Raw genomic sequence first — 19,124 nt, 5'->3', positions numbered from 1 at the left:
CCTACCTGCCCCCCCTGGCAAAACTTTGCTAGACCCGCACCTGCACAGTTAACAGCTGTCAGCTACCTAAAAAAGGATCCTGGGGTTATCTGTCTCTCAGAAACAGTTCATAACTTCCCTTCAACTCATTTATGTCACCTAAAAGGTAAACCTGTTTCTCCATCACCTGCTCAGCTCTGATGATTCAGTAAGGACATCTCCTGATTTCATCTTCATGTTTCCCTCTCACCAGATAACCAAACCGATATCATGACCAGCAGCTTTTTTGCAGCTGTGGCTCCAGCAAACATCAGCTGATACTAGAAAGTAATATTAAATAAATTCTAACAACAGCTGATCAAGCTTAAACGTGCTGCTGTTGTTTAACGCAACATCGGCTGGTTTCCTCTTTCTGGCGCAAAGTGGGCGATAAACAAGCAAGAGAGCCGATCAGCTGATCATTGATCAGTTTTCATGATTGAAGTAGAAACGGGAGAGGGAGGGGGAGAATGAAAGAAGAGGCAGCTGTGCAGCAAAGACACAGAATAACTCCAGCTTTGTGTCTTTTTCATTGTAGCTGAATTACGGGACAAACTGTTCCTTTTCACCTCAATAAGAAACGCGTAATATTTTCTCTGAATACCAGACGGGACGGTTGGCAACTCTAATAACTGATGAACAAAATAAAGTTCAACATCATTAACTTCATAGCACCCACCCAGCTGTATAGAAACTCCGTCATGCTAGCTAGTACGCAGTACGGAAAAAGTCAGAATAACGAAAATAAACTCCACCTAAACTTGGTTTATATCTGACCCAGATAGACTGCAGGTCATAACTTCTTACCTGAAGTTCAGTTCACACTTGGACCGGCGGCTGCCTCGGGTCTCTTTTCCTCCTGCCTCCCCTTTCCCTCATCCACCTGCTGCCTCCACCACTTGCTAATGTTACAGAATCTGTGGAAGCTCCGCGATGCCACCACACGAAGTAACGAGCCTATCTAAATCCCAGTAACGACTAACGCGTTCCTGATTTTGGCATAGTAACTAGTTACCGTGCTCGTTACCACAATAATAACGTAGTTACTGTAACGCGTTACTTAATAACGCGTTAGTCCCAACACTGGTCAGCACACTTTCAATGGAGCAGCAGTAGAAGACGGTCAGCAGCTCCTTCTTCAGGTCCATTTTTCTGAGGATTCTCAGAAAGTGGAGACGCTTGTACCGCTCTTTTGCCTGTTTTTCTTTTGTTTGCTTGTTTTTTCATCTTGTCATCATTTTGTCCATTGTTGCTGTTTTTCACATCTTTGTGTACAGAATATGGTCTGTGGACTGTGTCCTGCTGGTTCTGGTTCAGTAGTTCCTCCACGCCTCTGCCTCTATGGATCTTCATCACTGTACAGGCTGACTGGCTGCTGGAGGAGGATGTCTGGCTCACAGTCTTATTGATTTCTTTCTGTCTCTTTACAGATTCTCTCTCTATCTCTGCTCTGAATGAATGAAGACAGTAGCACGGTGCGCCACTAGCAACGTGTCTGTAGGAACTAAACTCAGATACATTTGTCTTTAGAACCTTCAGTGGAACCTGGATACATTTGTAACAGTTTTTAGAACCTTTGGTGGAACCTGGATACATTTGTAACAGTTGTTAAAACCTTCAGTGGAACCTGGATACATTTGTAACAGTTTTTAGAACCTTTGGTGGAACCTGGATACATTTGTAACAGTCTTTAGGACTCTCAGTGGAACCTGGATACATTTGTAACAGTTGTTAGAACCTTCAGTGGAACCTGGATACATTTGTAACAGTCTTCAGAAACATCAAAGCGCAGTGCCTCGCGGGCTCCTTCACGGTCATCACGTCACCCACTCTCTTTCTTTTGATCATCTCTGTAAACGTCGCTCTCCCGCTCCCGTGAGACCACAGCGAGGCTCGCGGGGTAGAGTTACAGATGGGGGGAGGGGGTAGAGAGACATAGACAAAGAGGAGTGGGGGGAGAGAGAGAGAGAGAGAGAGAGGAAGGCTCGCGTGCCTGTGTGAGGTTGAAAAAGAGGGAGAGGTAGAGAGAGGTAGGCTCGTGCAGGGGGAGGTGGATCCCTGTGTAGTGGAGCAGCTTAAGCTAAAGCTAACTAGCCATGCTGCTGTCGCCGCTGCCGTTGCTGTTGCTCCTTCCGTTGCTGGTGGTGTGTGTCTGCTAGCGGCCGCCCTGGACTCCCTATCTGCCCTGAGGTGCATCATGCCCGGCTGGAAGAAAAACATCCCGGCCTGTCTCCAACCGGACCAGGAGGGAGGTACGATCAAACCGGCGACTAGTGTGTGTATGTGTACACTAATTATCGCTCGTGCAATCTCTTGTGCAGCGTGGTTTGGCGCCGCTGGTGGAGCTCGCGCAGACGGTTGGTGTCTTTAAATTAGTGAAACTTGGTAACTGATACCCAGTGAGTGAGTGAGTGAGAGCGGCGCACGCGCGTGTACGCACGCATGCATGCATGCGCGCGAGAGTGTGTGTGTTGTCTCCTGTTAATCTGACGCAGCGGCTGAGGTTACAGTGACGTTACGGTGATTTTTACGTTGATCAGCCGGTGACCGGTTACTAACAGTGGGGCTGCTAACGGGCTAACAGGCGGGTAAACCGAGCGGGATAAACGGCTGGTCAAGCGAGGGTCTGCCCTTGTATGAGTGTGTGCGCGCGGGCGGTGTTACAGTGAAATGTGTGACCTCAGTTTAGCTGGATGAATGTGGAAATGGAGGGCTTGACTACATGATGACAGGTGAGCCGTTTAAATGCCTGGCACACAGACCGGTGCTCGGTAAAATCGGTGACTAAGGCTTTCTGACAGCAGCCTGTAATGTCTCCATAACACCCCCCTCCATAACGCCACACATGGCTGAATGCTGTAGGGTGTTAAACCCACAGTGAGTGTGTCCATTTGGATGTTTTGTGGTGTTTGTTAAAGGGAACCATTTATGCCTTTTGCATCATTCACGTTCAAAGTAAGCTCTAATAATCTAATTCTGTGCCTCCATGTCCAAAATAAGCTGTTTTATCGCCACTCTGCTCTCTCTATAAGACCCTCCTCCCTTTCATCCAGTTGGCCACCTTCTGGAAGCTTGCTGATGGGCAGCTCTGAGTTCTTGTGAGCTGCAGTGACAGCTCGAAAAAGCAATTTATTAGTCAGTTATCACTTTGGTATGCATGTAGGAAGTGTGTTCTTTAGGAGATGTGTTTTGTACATGCTGGTCAAGACTCTTCTGAACAAAAATGACCAAGATTTGTTTTGTCTTTGTACCCAAACCCAAATAAATAGCAAGACTGGGCCATCTTCACTGTCCTTATCGGCACAGGTCCTCCTAGATACAGTATAAACATGGATGCAACTTTCTTTTCAGACCCCACCAGGGGGCGACACTCCTGGTTGCAAAAAGTCTGATATTTGAATAGAAGTCTATGGGAAAATTACCCTACTACTAACTGAATCCATGACTCCAGTTTTAGTTAAAACAAGGTCATTTTGCGGGATGAGTTGCTGCCCAAAGTGGAGGACTTTGAGTACCTCGGGTGGTGTCTGTAGTGATGTGTACCTGTCCATTGTGGATGATCTGAGTGTAAAAGCAAAGTTCAGTCTACGTTCCTACCCTCATCTCTGGTCCTTGAGGTCTGAGTATTGACCGAACGAATGAGATCAAAGATACAAGGGGTAAAAATGAGCTTTCTACAAAGGGTGGCTGGGATCTCCCTTAGAGGTAAGGGTGAGAAGTTCAGTCATTTGGGAGGAGCACAGAGTTAAGCCGCTACTCCTCCACAGGTGAGGTGGTTCAGGCATGTCCTCCTGGTAGGACACCACAGGGGTAGACCCAAGACGCGTTAGAAAGACTCATCTCTCAGCTGGTGTGGAAATGCTTTGGTGTTCTCTGGATGAGCTGGAGGAGGTGGAGGAGTAGAATGCTGCACTGTGACCCAGCCTTGAATAAGCAGTAGAAAATGGATGAAGTTAGTTTTGTAAATTTTGGTCATTCTAAGTGGTAGAAAGCAGGATAATTCGTGGTATGTTCACTGAACTTGTGATTGATATTAGGTTGCACACGTCATTTTCATTTCCATTTCAAAAAGCAAGGTACAATTATTTATTACTATGAACAAACAACTGCTCATTCTTTACTGTGAGAACAGGCCGACTGGCTCAAGAAAAGAACTTCATAGTGAGGTTTGCTTCACGGGTGAACTTGGAGCTGTGATTGGTGGACATACCTTTTAAATGGCTCTGCATGATCAAGCCATTAGTGATATGGAACCCTGTTCATGTGTTGGGAAATAACCCAGCAGCTTTGTTTCATGTTTGGGCTGGGAAAAGCATTAGAGAAGAGTCATATCCCCACAGTCAGCTAGGGTCTTGAACTTTAATCCCGTTTACATTCAAAATGATTCAATCTAGCTAGTGGACAGTTGTTGTCTTTCGGATGCCACATCATCTCTTTCTTCAACCTCAGTGGATAGTTTGACCTTTTTGGTAGAGTTAATAAGGGGAATAAAAAAATTATCAGTCAGATTATTTGGCAAAACCTAACACCAATTATTCTATTTTTCAGTGAGCGATCAACAAAGAATCTATAAGCAGCACTTTAAATGAACTGTTTGGGTAAAAAGATTAAAAAAATCTTGTTCCAAGTATCGTGAATGTGGAGACATTGCTCGTTATCGTAGCCTTTGGTAGGATAAATTCAAATATCTTTGGGGTTTCATTTACTAAACAATCATTTGTAAATGAAAGTTAGTGTCAAAGGTTTTGTTTTTGTGTTTTTTTTTTAACCATACTGTGCTCTTCTGTGGTCTTGAAAGCCACAAACCAAAGCACTGTGTAGAATGTATGTGGATATTTTCCACTCTTCAGCAAGTAGGTGAACTCCTGTTTATCTGGGCATTTCTAAATTGGATTGAACATTTTGTCATATTGATTATAACGTAATTGGTTTTAAATATAACCCAGTCAGGGCTCGCAAAATCGCTAGCCCGATGTCCCGGGGCTAGCGATTTTTCCAGTCGGGCTACCAAAATCTAACTCAGCCCTGCCCGTCGGGCTATCATAGGAAGGAAAATATATGTCTATGCTTTTGCATTCTTTCGCCAATGTAGCTGAGTAATTATGTCATTGGCATCGATGAGCCACTGTCAATATGTGACATATTGAAATCGCTTTTGAATTTGCGCTTGCTTTTTGCTTTCACTTTCATTTTGCGATCGCGCGAACGGTGTGTAGAGAGCAGCAGCACTGATTGGTGAGTGACGATTAATTGCGCACCAATTCCTCTGACATTGTCTTATCACTCATTAGCTTACTATTCAAACGCGACAAGTGAAATCTCTTGCAGCAAGCTTAAACATGTGAGAGGTTGAGTGCGCAAAGAATCGCTGATCGTTATGTAAGTACGTGTGTAAAAGCAGCAGGATTTACGCTGGTATTTTAGTTCTGCTCAGCCAAATAAGACAGGTCAGGGTGAAGAAGGGGCAACCAAAGACAAGCTTACCACAAAACGGAAAAATTATGACAAATCAGACTATGAGGCAAAAAGAAAGCGCAGCTTTTTTGGTTTCATGGACAAAAAAATTTCTGTGGCTGGAATATGACAAGCTAAATAACATGATGTTCTGCCAGGTGTGTTGTGAGTTTCATTTGATTTCTGAGTCGACAAGCGCCTTTGTTACTGGGACCAGTAATTTTAAGAAAGACCCCATCAGAACCCATGAGAAATGCAAGAAATGCATTATTGCCCAGTCTGCAGTATCTTTCCCAGAACAAACAGCAATTGCAAAAAAACATACTAAAAGTAAACCAAGCACAACAAGAACTCCTGAAAAAGCTGTTTAGAACAGCGTGCTATATTGCAAAGAGTGAACTACCATTGGCAAAATTTAGCAGCCTTTGCAAACTTCAAAAAGCAAATGGCCTAGATCTTGGTTCCACTTACTTCTTACCCGTGACTTCAGTGGAAATTTCAGATTCATGTCCTACACAGTTCTTACAAGTTCATAGAAATTTCTGTTCAATTTGAACCAAGTATTTGAGTTGATGGTTGTAATTTTTATACAGTTGTTGTGATTTGTATTTTAACAATTTCTTTGATTATTTTTTGTTTCCGTTACAATATTATACTTTAATGTATAATATTGTAATGGAAACAAAACATTAAAAAATTGCTTTCTTTTTTATTCGGGCTACTTAAATTTATTTTGGGCTACCAAAAACTGAAGAATGCCTGCCCGGAGGGCTACCAGAGATTTTGAAATTTTGTGAGCCTTGCCAGTATTTCTTAGAAATGATCATTAGCTCTCTTTTGTTGTACATAAAACTTGAGTCTATACAGAGGCATCCTGTCATGACGATAAGCTGCAGTTTAATGAACCTGATTTTAAGAAGATTTTGATTGACCACATGACCGAGCTAGAATAGAAACAAACATGTCAACACTCACCTAAGGTGTACTCACAGTAGTTTTTCCTCCTTTTATACTCGGTGTCAGATTCAGTAAACCATTTTTAGCTCACTTTATAAAAACTTTTCATGACCACTGACACACATTCTCCACTCTACTTAAGAGGTGTGTTTTTATTCAGTCTCACTCACATTATTCCTGAAGAGACCTGAACAGACAGCTAAGTATTTAACATTATCTAGATCTGTGGGTCATGAATGTAAGAGTTAACCTTTAACTGCTCCCAATAGGATCCCAGCTCTGTAGTGAACCTTTATGGGCACTAAGAAGACCTACATGAATACCAATGGGTGGTGCAACAAACTGAAGATGCAATAATTCCTCGGTTGCCAACAATTTTGTCTCTTCATTATAAATTTGGCAGATGAGCACCCAAATTCTGGGCAGCTGTTTAAGGTCTAACTTCCCCACAAAGGATGAATAAAGTTTATTGAACTGCTAAATTCAGAAAATAGTGAAACCTGCGATTTGAGTGGGTACCAATTAATCTCCTTCATAAATGAAACTATGAAATGTAAAAATATCCTAATTGGGAGGGGTGATGTCTTCACGTCTTACTTATCCACCCACAGCGTGCTGATTGACCTCTTATAAAATCTTTGCCTTTTTATTATTAATTACTTGGTTATAACAACAAATGATAATCCCAGGAGCATCTTTTCTTTTAGTTTTCTGTCAAAATCCAATTTTGCATTCTGAAGTAGTTCACATTTATGTATTTCATTCAGTTAAACCAGGTCTTGCTTTTAAATTTATTCTAATTTATAAAATCCTTTTTTTCTCTTGTAAAAACTTCTTGTTTTCTCTCATGTTCTTGTTTTTCCCACTGCAAAAAGTACTATATTAATATCGCTTGCTTATTGACTCATATTTGAGGCTTATTTATGATCATCCTTCAATTTCTTTCCAGATGGCCTAGACCAAAATAAAAGTTAAATTTATTTAACAAAATCCCAAACATTTGCTGATTTCAGCAAGAGAAATGTGAAACTATAACACTTTCTCTTTTTTATGCAACTGCAAATTAAACATTGTTGAGTGTCATCAGCATATAAGTGGTACTAATGGAAAACGTCTCAGTAATCTGTCCCGAGTGTATCAGATATAAAATTAATAACGGTAGCCCCAGAATCGTGCCCTGGTGAACACCACGAAGATTTGAACCAGTAAGTGCCTTGAAAGTAAAAGGGCCCTTAAGTTGTCTGGCATGAATTCAGTAGCTATATAAATAAAATGTGACTTATTGATATATTTAAATAATTTCTTATGCACTCCCCCAGACAAAACAAAACAAATAAACAAACCCCCCCCCAAAAAAATAAATAAATAAATAAATAAATAAAACAAACAGTGTCCCATGTTTCAGACTCTTTTGATTAAAAAAAAATAGTAAACTCTGTATTTGGATTTTCCATTGCTTCTTGTTAAAAAAAAAAAATCAAAACCAAGGTTTTCACAGTGTCCTTACAATTTACAGACAAAACAATGAAAAAAAACATCATTAAACAAACTAACTGATAATGAACCCAATAATTATTCCTAGCTTTGGATGACTATAAGTGACTGAAAAAGCCTCTACAATCTGAGCTGTTTGAGCCTCAGAGCCATTTCCCAAAGACGTTACGGTGCTGCTTTGGTGTTGTTTTGTAAATCTGTGTGTGGGGCTCCTGGAGAGATAATAATATAATCGTGTGTGCGTGTGTGTACAGCTTCCAGCTAAACTGGTCATAGTCCTTCACAGCAGGATGCTGGGAAAAAAGAACAAAACACCAAAATGTTAAGCGCTAAGACCCAAACACAGCAGGACAAAAAAAATATCACACAGCTGAAAGCAGCAGAATAAATATAGACAACAGGTAAATAATACATAGACAGACCATGACAGAAACACAGTGTACTACTATACTTACATGTTTATCTCTACTGCTTCATGTCACTACTCATCTCAAAGGGATTTGACTCAAAGAAAATGAGAAATTAAATCTAAACACAGGAGTCAGGAGTAACACAGGAGCCCCGTGAGATCAAATGATGAAAAACTGAGCAGAAATTTGGGTTAATTAGTTAAATTTTCCCATGAGTTTTTCTCTTAACTGAGCAGGGAAACCCAGAGTTAAGTAAAAATAAATCTTATGTTCTCATGTTCAAGAAATTCAGGCAGTGATTAGATGTGACAACAGCTGATTTGTAGGTAGAAAGACAGAAAAACAAGAACATAAGTGAGCAAATTAACAGCTTAAATTACTGATATTTAATTTAAAATACTCTAAGAAATCGCCCAAACTCCAAGCGTAACCCCTGATCCTAAGTAAAATATGTGATCTTGTTCTCATAAAAAGTGTTTCATCAAGTCTTCAGAATTTAGGCATTTTCATACACTACCCCATTTTCAGAGGTCCAGAAGTAATTGTAAAACCAAATATAATTTTCATTTTAGTAATTGTTTTTGATACTTGGATAATAATCCTTTGCAGTGAATGACTGTCTGAAGTCGAGTATCCATGGACGTCGTCAAATGAAAAACCTCCTCCCTCGAGATTCTCAGAAACTGTCAGTCCATTATTTTGATTAAAATTGTTTTTTTGTTTTTTTTTCATATCCTGGCTATGTTGAACTTGCATCGTGGGACAGAGCCCTGGAAAAGAGGTGGAAAATCGATAGATGGATGGTTATGTCAACATCTCTTAGACCTCTAATTGCTGTCATGAATCCATTGATATCACATTCTTTCAGTGTCTCTTACAGATTTGTAGTTTCATTTATATCAAGGTGTAATTTTCTTTAAGCTCCTCTCATGTTTTGTTAGTATTTAACATGTGAGGGCTCAGATATGTTTAAAGTTCAGTGTTTTACTTTAGAATTGGGTGCAAAGTGACATCTGAAGTACTGGAAATTAATGATGAGACTATTACACTCGCTGCCTTGTACAAGTTTGACATGATCATGATGACGCCTTTCTGTTTTTCTTTTTTTTTTCCTTTAGCGCACCTGGTGCCATCAGAAGCAGCTGTATTAGCTGTTAGACCTTCCTGATTAAAATGTGGTGGATCTAAAGGAAGCTATCCCAGGATAATTTTTTATGAAAATGTGGCGATTTTCAGGGAAGTTCTGCAGAATCTTTCTCTGTGATTTCTAAGCGGCTTTCTGCTCGTCTGTTCCTGTAATCTTGCAAAGTTTCAAATCCCTGCCAGAGACCTCGGGGGAATATTTAACCCCAGCTTCCCTCTGTAAGGTTAATCCCATCCGAATGGGGCTTTAGCTCGTGTGTGCGCGCGCTCTGTTAACTTTTACGAGGTGAAAAGGCTCTTCAGACTGTTTTCATGTCTCCTCTTTCACGTTTAACTGTGGTGGATTTAGTAAATGATTATTTCCTGGCTTCACTGACGAAACTGAGGCCGGCCTGTGGAGGAGAACACGGATGCTGCAGGCAGCATTTTGCAGCAGGCAGCATTTTGCAGCATGCAAGCAGTGACGGCGTCAGGTGCATGACCCCGATTTTTTTACCTGGCAGGTCCAGAAGGGTCCAGCACCTGTGCGCCTGCAGGCTGCTCTGAAAGTCTGATCCGTGGCCAGATTTGATGTGCTGCTCAACAGGAGCATCTACCTCACAGATGTCCTCATAAACACAGATTCCAGACTACAGCCGCCGGCATACAGACAGTGATTTATGGAGGACAGATGCTGCCAAAATTAATATAAATAAATAAATGTCTCTGATTTATGTGCCATTATGTGCCGTGGGAATAGATTCATTTATATTAGATGTAATAAATTAACAAATAAATTTATTATATTTTAATAAAAGTTTAGATTTTATTTATTTAATCTATATATTATAGATTTTCTTAAAATTTATTTTATTTAATCTTTATGTTTTGTTTTTTTCTTAAACATTTAATTGTATTTATGTGTTTTGGCAATTACGGCCCTCCATAGGCTTACAGCTGCAGTTGTTAAACCAGTCTTAAATGAGATAATTAATCCAGTTATTCCAAATACAGGCTGGAAAATGCAGTTTGTGTAGTTGTTTATTTGCTGAGATCCTTTGGTGAAAAATGACCCAAACGGTCAACAGTCTTCTCAGTTTGGATCACAGATGAGTCATCGAAGATTAAATTGTATTTTTGTTTGAAAAGATCCTCGGTGACTATGATAAAGTGATTGTAAAGTCGGATATGTGTCACAACATGGAAACATTGAATACATTTTGTGGCTGTTTCAGTGAAGTGCAGTCAGGCTGTGTCGTCAATTTTTAGCTTCCCTTTTGGCGCTGAAGGTCATGTGACATGAGTGGAGCAGCAGCGGAATGGCTGTCAGATCGACTTGTTTCTTTAACCCTTGTGCTGTCCATGGGTCATTTTTGTCCTCTAAAGAAATCTTTTGCTATCAAAAATGTGTTTTTTATTCATTAAATGGTCTGAAAATAACAGAAGTTATTCATTACTATACTATGCGTGATTGGAATAAGTTTTAAGTAATTTGATTTATTTATGGGGTTTTTATTGGATTTTATAACACCTGCTGTCCTCAGGGGTCAAAAATGACCCCAAAGTACAAAGTGTTGCAAAGAGCCGTATTTTCACAACATACTGCTTTCAAACATCTTTGATCTTGGATCACTGATGTGTGGGGTCAAGCAAAGGTCATAACAACCACAACAACAACAACAGCAGGCAGCACAATGAGGAGGCAGGTGCTCTATATTCAATGAAAGTTTATTTACACAGCACCGAATCACAACAACAGTCGCATCAAAGTGCTTCGTATTGTACGGAGCCCCGCAGGGGACATGGGAGAAAAAAAAATTAAGACGGACTTTTGCGAGACCTCGCAAAAGTTTTGCAAGATCTCGCAAAACTAACTCGGGATCTCGCAAAAGTTTTGCGAGATCTCGCAAAACTAACTCGGGATCTCGCAAAACAAACTCGGGATCTCGCAAAACTTTTGCGAGATCTCGCAAAACAAACTCGGGATCTCGCAAAACTTTTGCGAGATCTCGCAAAACAAACTCGGGATCTCGCAAAATTTTTGTGAGATCTTGCAAAACTTTTGCGAGATCTCGCAAAACAAACTCGGGATCTCGCAAAAGTTTTTTTTTTTTTTCCTCCTTTTTTTTTTCCCTCCTTTTTTTTCCCTCCATTTTTTTCCCTCCTTTTTTTTTTTTTTTTTTTTTTTTTAAACTTTAATTAAAAAAATATGAGTATACAACATACGAACAGATGAAGTATACAAAACAACAAAACATGAACACAAATAGCCAGGGGTAAAAGAAAAAGGTAACAGTTATAAGAATACATCTCGCAAACGTTTTAGCCGCACGAGGCACGATGTGCCGGGAAAGCGGTGTTCCTCCCGGCTGTAGTAGGTCTCGACCTCCCATTAGCTCGAAGCTAACGGGAGGTCGAGACCTCCCGTTAGCTTCGAGCTAATGGGAAGAATGCGGCTAAAACTTTTGCGAGATCTCGCAAAAGTTTTGCGAGATCCCGAATTTGTTTTGCGAGATCTCGCAAAAGTTTTGCGAGATCCCGAGTTTGTTTTGCGAGATCCCGAGTTTGTTTTGCGAGATCCCGAGTTTGTTTTGCGAGATCTCGCAAAAGTCTGTCTTAATTTTTTTTTCTTCCGTTTTTTTACCATGTTGTGCAAAGCAATGACCAGCAGGACAAAGCACATATTATCCTCTAGTATAATGAGGAGGAAGAATCAATGTTCAGGAAGATCCAGGGTTAGAAGATAATGAAAATATAGCTAATATTTAGAGCACATGTTACCCTTTCTCTGAAAAAGCACATCACCCACCTGCAGAAGTGGAAGAAGGCTATGAAGTGAAGGAAAGTGATGAAGAATCTGAACTATGTTCAAGTAGGTTCTCAGGCCTCCAGGACATGGTAGTCTGAGAAGCTTGGAAAGAAAGTGACTGGGCTTCTTGAAGTTTCTTGAATTTTCAGATTGTGAAACTGAAATAGAAGATGTGTCAGAGGACTACACATCTTTCATTTCAATTATGATGAAGACAAAGAATCAAGCAGGAAAGAGGAGTCAGCTGAGACAGAGGAGTATTTGCAGTAATGTGAGGAAACATTGATCTGGTCTTCTATCCTTCCCAGTGTCAGACGATGCATGAGTCTCTCATGTGCCTCAGAGAAAGACGATCTACCACAGTCCAAGCACATGTGCCAGGTCCCATACTCCTTCAGTTGCTTTTCTACTCGAGTACTGAAAGCATTACACACAGTGTATTCTGCTTGTATTCTGCCTTTGAACGTTTACATGCCAATGGATGCATCAGAGACCAAGTTGGGGTTCAGTAACTTGCCCAAGGACACCTTGGTAAGAACTCCAGACTAGAGCACACAGAGATTGAACCAACAACCATCCAATCAGCAGATGAGCTGCTCTGCAGCCAACTCAATGACAAAAAAGGAGGGACAACGAGAGAGGAGGAAAAATGGATCGAATGCAGCTGTAGGCGTATGTGGGTGTGTTGATTCTTACTGCCGTGCATCCAGTAGAGTCGCTACGGCCAGTTTATGACATCCTGAGTCTGGTAGAGAAGTTTTAAAGGTGACACAAGATTAATTATAGAAGCACAAAAAGGATATAATTTCTTGATAAAGACACAATAGATGATCATCGTTCATGACACAAACGTGCTCAAACGTGCTTGTGTCAAATATGGACACGTCTTTGTCCTCATGAAAGTTTGCCTTTACTCAGACCCCATGCCCTGGTGTTCCCACCATGCCAAAATATAGAAAACTGTCAGGTAACAAGTTGGAATAAAGTTGAATAAAACCTTGAAACACAGAGATGGATGATATTTTATACTTCTTGCTTTATAAACAGTCAAAGCAAACGGGGTCATTTTTGAGCCCAGAGGACAACAGATGTGATTATTTGCTGCCAGTAAAAAAACTTGAAGTAGTTTAAAAACAGCTTTCTAAATTAACTTTGACATAAACCCGTCTGTGATCATCTGTTAAAGCAACCGACTCTGGTTGTGAAACGATAATCACGATAACTGATGATTTAATTTATTTTTTACCCGAAAACAAAGAAAAAATTCCTTTTTATGAGGTTTTTATCAGACTTAAATTTGAAATGGAATAAAAAAAATGTTTAAAAATGTTTGAATTAAGTTTTAATTAAAAGTGGGGGAAAAATTGACTTCATATTAATTAAGTATCAATCAAACCAGATGGGGACATTTTTGACCCCTGAGGACCACAGGTGTGATTATGTGCTGCCATATAAAATTTATAAATGCTTCAAAAAAAACTTTCTCACTAAAGTTCAACATACAGCACTCTGTAGTTAGTCAGATAGTCAAAATTATCTAAACAATTAAATATTTTATTTTCTCAATTTGTTTTTGCTCAAAAACACAGTGTATTTTTTATAAACAAGGTGTGGTGGCCCTAAAATGTAAAATGTTGGGTAAATTATGTGTTAATGTGTTGGTCTTAAGTAAAACTAAGATGTAACACTGAATTGATTGACAATTTATACTTTATACTTGAAAAAACAGTCAAATGAAGTGGGGACATTTTTGACCCCTGAGGACCACAGGTGTTATTATGTGCTGCCATTTAAAATTTATAAACGCTTGAAAAAAAACTTTCTCACTAAAGTTCAACATACAGCATTTTTTAGTTAGACAAATAGTCAAAATTAGCTAAACAATTAAATATTTTATTTTCTTGTTTTATTCCCACTTAAAAACACAGTGTACTTCATGTAAACAAGGTGTGGTGGCCCTAAAATGTAAAATGTTGGGTAAATTATGTGTTAGTGTGTTGGTCTTAAGTAAAACTAAGGTGTAACACTGAATTGATTGACAATTTATACTTTATATTTTAAAAAACAGTCAAATGAAGTGGGGACATTTTTGACCCCTGAGCACCCCAGGTGTGATTATGTGCTGCCATTTAAAAAATTTAAATGGTTCAAAAAAAAAATTCTCACTGAAGTTCAACATATAGCACTCTGTAGTTAGTCAGATAGTCAAAATTATCTAAACAATTAAATATTAAATTTTCTTGTTTTATTTTCGCTTAAAAACAGGGTGTATTTTTTGTAAACAAGGTGTGGTGGCCCTAAAATGTAAAATGTTGGGTAAATTTTGTGTTAATGTGTTGGTCTTAAGTAAAACTAAGATGTAACACTGAATTGATTGACAATTTATACTTTATACTTTAAAAAACACTCAAATGAAGTGGGGACATTTTTGACCCCTGAGGACCCCAGGTGTATGAAAATCGGGAGGACATTATGAGGGTTAAAAATATTAAACGGATTTTAAAGTGTTTCTTTCCCTAAAAAGACGAGAAAATCTTTGAGCAGTCACACATAGAAGGGCGTTATGATTAGGCTGTGTCTGTGTGTGTGTGTCTGTGCAAGTGCGCGATAACGAGTGTGTGTCACAGCATGACATCATCCCACTGTTTTAAGCTTTTCGGCTAAGAAGCAGAGAAAATGGCTTTAACACAAGTACACACACACTGAAACACACACACACTGTCGCAAAATCGTTTTCTATACTGCGACAGACTCACACACAGTAAAATACACACTGTGTCCTTTAAGAGGTGCTGATGTCAGAACTCTGCTCATCTTTGTCCTCAGGATTACTGAAGCAGACCTGAATCTGTGCGTGTGTTTGTACTTGACACCAATATTGTGAGGACATTTGGAGTTATGAGGACATATTGCCTGGCTCCTCAAATAGAAGATGTGCTTCTGTATGTGTGCGTGTGTGTTTACATCCATATTTCTCAGCTTAATGTATTATTCGTATCGTCTCTCACAGATTTTACCAAGACACACACACACACACCACGACTCTGTTGAACAAACTGCTGACTCTGTGTGTGTGTGTGTGTGTGTGTGTCATCTCCTGACCTTTTCATCCATTTAAATGTGTGTGAGTGTGTATGTTGTTAAGGTGTGTGCAAATATTGTGTAATCATCTACATGACCAAAAGTAAGTGGACCTGCGGGGATTTTAAAACCAAATGTTGAACTTGGCTGAAGGGATTTGCTTACAAACGAACACAGAAATGTTGAGGTCACTAAGAGTCTTATGTGTTAAATAAAAGTAGGTGATTTATTCTGTTGTTGCCTGTTTGTGATATACATGAGCAGCCTCTCACCCACCTGGAACAAAAGCTTAGGGTTGACTAAGCCGTATCTTGGACCCAGGACGTTCTGGAGCACATTACAGAGAAGATTTACAGTTTAGATTGAGACCTGGATTCAGGTCTTTAATTCACATTATGGATACATGGGAATTATGTTTTTGTGTTCAAGTGTACGCTGGCGCCTCGTTCTTGGGTTTTCCTTTAAGTCTTCTTTAATTTGGCCCTTCACCCGGGACCAGTTTAGCTTGGGAAGCCCTACCAGAGTAAGTTGCTTGCGACACCATAGATTGCCCATAATCAACCTCTCTGAGGTAGCAATTTCAGAAGTGACAGAATTCATATTACTGGTCGTTATTTGTTCCTACCATCACCTGTGGCCTTGAGCTGTGGGTACTAACTGAATGAAATCAAGGGTCTGGTGGGAGTGAAGTTCCCATAAAGGGTGTCTAGGCTCCACCTCAGAGTAAAGTCTTTGGTCCTCTTGGTCAAAAGGAACCATGATCCAGATCAGAAAAAGCAGTAGATGATTAACTTTAGATTGAGACCTGTTGGATCTATAGTCAGCAGAAAATTGTATTTTAAAAAAAGAAAACTTTTCACTTCAACCAAATTTAGACATATGGAAGAACTCTTTAAGGGTTAACGACTAGCTGACTGTTTTCTGGATGGTTGCTCAGAAAAGTTCTGTGTATGCATTAACCCATATTAACACTTGCTGACAGTTCACTTCTGTAATTTCCAGACCTATGTGGCCTATTTCTTTGATATTTCATCATAAATGAAGTAGGTCAAAGCACCAGAGTTGCATTTGAAAGTTGAGGCTGTGGAGCCAAAACACACATTCAAAGAGTCTCTCAGTGCAAGTCACAAATACCCTCATTAAGGTCATTGGAGATGTACCAGGAAAGCAAACCAAAATCAAGGGTTTGGTATATTTTTGGTGAAAGGATAAACTATTGCCATCAACAAAACAAAAAAAGCTGCAGGGGATGACCACAGAATTCTTTCCATGATTAACAAAACCGTCTTCAGAACACCGAGCCAAATGTAGAGCATTGACCAGGAAGTAGATAGTTTATTATTAAGACTTTACAGCAGACAGTAGGGTTTGGCACAAGGTGATTGGAGGTCCACAGAAAGCTGCCATAGGGGATGATCTTTGGATCTTGGATGCTAAAAAAGGAACCCCCATCAGAACATCCAGCAGAACAGAACGCAATACCCAAGCCTAAAAGTGACCACAGAAGGCAGCTGTGAGAGAGGTTTTCAGGATTGTTGCAATGGTAAAAAGGGGGAACCCTCAAGGTGCAAACCAGAGATCAGTCAGACTGACACACACACACACACACACACAAACAAAAAGAACAATTCAAGAGTGCTTTTCTTTGGAAAACCAGCATCTGCATCTAGTAAGAGGAAACAAGTATGGAGAAGGAGGCAGTGTAGGCATGTGTATAGACTGCCAATGTGCTGTTTATTGATTCTGGAAAATTCAGTAATGGCTGACTCAATCACTTGACCTCCAACCATCGAGCTGCATGGCCTCCAACCACCGAACATGAAATCAGAGAATTAGCAGCAAGGAAGCTTTAAAAACGTTTCATTTGTGGACTCCAGAAGGAAAGAGACTCATGATGAGAATCTGCTTTACTGCCCTTCATCTGTTATATCCTGACACTCACAATCCCACACACACACACTCGCACATACACAGAGCCTTGGGCAGCATCCAGGTGGACAGCCGAGCTTCTGGCATCGCATACACTCACTCATTTTCTACTTGAATAAGCCCAGCATGGACACACTAACACACACGCTTATTAATACACACACACTCATACGTGTTGTGTCTTAGGGTGTCTCTGATGGTCCAGCAGTCAGTCTGACACTGAAACCTGCAGAGACAGGGAGAGAGGAGAGTATTTCCACTGTTTTCTCTGATCTGTTTTATCCATTATTGTGCATGTATGTGTGTTTGCCAGCTGCAGCTGCCCGATAACTGTCTTTGTCCCTCTTTCTCTTTAAGGTTCAGCATTAAAAAATAAAACATTAGCACTCCTGTGCAGGCTGTCCTCGGCCTGCCTTAAACCCACACCACATTCAGATTAACCATCATACAGAAACCAGCCACAGCCCCACAGTCAACATAGTGTCAGATTACTGTGAAATGTAGTCACATACTGAGGCCATCTTTGTTCGTTCACCATATTCTACCTTCAGGAAGTGGTTGCTGCTGAATTTTTTATTTGTGAGACATTTTTCTAATTAGCTCTGTTCTGATAAAAATGCCGTTAAATTAATTAATAAAAGACTTTCTCTATGTTCACCAGTTTTTAAACTAGCTCAGCGCATCTCCCAGCCAGTTGCAACTTGGGCTCCATGGTTACATCATGAGTAAAAGCCTATCAGTGCTGAGCCCAGAGAAGTACACCCGCTATCTTCAGTAAGGTAGTGGAGCTGAGGTTTGTAGGTAAAGAAGCCGATAAACATCACAGTTTCATTTCATTGGTAACAAGCATGCAGAACTTCCCTGTTAAACTTAGAAATATATATACATATACATATTTGGTTAATGCTATGCTAAAGCTAACAGGCTCACATCAAGGTGGCAGAAACTTTAACTGCTCTGCTTCACCATGTGAATGTGTGTGTTTAGCAGACACTCCTGCAAACATTAACAAGAAGCTCTCGGCACAAATAACCATAAAGGGTCGCAGCGGCTAAGGCTGCTACAACAGCAAAAGGGCAATGCTATGCTAGCAGATAAGTGACAAACTACTTGAAAACCAGAGCAGCAGATACTTCATTACCAGGAAATAAAAGTACTGAAACTGTTAATGATGAAGAAAAGATGAGCAGAAGTGAGAAGTTCTCTCTGTAAGCAGAGGAGAGTCATTGGAGTCTGATGAAGTCACGTCTGTTGCTCATATTCAGGTTAATGATGCCACATGCAGACTGATCTTTGTGTCTCTGCATCATTTCTGTTTAAAATAATTTATTTCTAATTCATGATTTCAGGACTTCATCCTGAAAAACTGTTTTAGTTTGAATATATTTTGACTGTATTCAAATAATTAATTTATTTTTATAGTTTCATATCTAAACACCAAAACGGGGGTGCAGTTGTTTTAATGATAAATTCAAAAATCCTTATTGTATATAACTCTAAAAATAATACATTTATATTTATATATATATATATATTCATCAGCAGTAATACATTCAAAACCGTTGTGATTATTAAAACAACTTCCAGTGATTTGTTTGCTCTCAGATTTCAGGGTGGCACAACCATAAAGGTGCGACTTTTATTATGAATTAAAAATGCCATATTTCATCTTCCAGGCTGGCTGAAAATAGCCAGCTCTTTAAATATGAATAGAAATAGATAACTCTCATGTAGGCTGCTACACTTTACATGTCAGGTTGTAAAAGCAGTGTAAAACTAGGAAAATGTTAACTCGCAATAAAAATCTTTATTTCATTTCAAACCAACATGATTGCTTTTGGTGCTTAGCA

The 19,124-nt window shown here is 39.8% G+C and overlaps 1 protein-coding gene and 1 long non-coding RNA gene across 3 annotated transcripts in view; one reads left to right on the top strand and one right to left on the bottom strand.

Moving 5' to 3' along the window:
* Positions 1–1,981: 1,981 nt before the first annotated feature.
* Positions 1,982–19,124, top strand: part of grip1 (glutamate receptor interacting protein 1) — a 78,491-nt gene continuing 61,348 nt past the window's right edge. The window contains exon 1 of one of the 2 annotated variants that reach the window (XM_085137196.1): positions 1,982–2,270. In XM_085137196.1, the coding sequence (XP_084993322.1) occupies positions 2,216–2,270 (55 nt within the window). In that variant the 5' untranslated portion in view covers positions 1,982–2,215. The remainder of the gene's footprint in view (positions 2,271–19,124) is intronic. The other variant, XM_085137195.1, reaches the window with a different exon arrangement.
* LOC146499282 (uncharacterized) lies at positions 11,053–14,755 on the bottom strand. The gene is made up of 2 exons (XR_014870082.1): positions 11,877–14,755; positions 11,053–11,841 (listed from the first exon to the last, which is right to left on the bottom strand). It is a non-coding gene; the product is annotated as an uncharacterized LOC146499282 (long non-coding RNA).

The sequence above is a fragment of the Neolamprologus multifasciatus genome, chromosome 17, assembly GCF_963576455.1.
Source record: "Neolamprologus multifasciatus chromosome 17, fNeoMul1.2, whole genome shotgun sequence".
NCBI lineage: Eukaryota > Metazoa > Chordata > Actinopteri > Cichliformes > Cichlidae > Neolamprologus > Neolamprologus multifasciatus.
The sequence above is the reverse complement of the archived record's forward strand: the minus strand, read 5'-3'. Positions and strand labels throughout refer to the sequence as shown.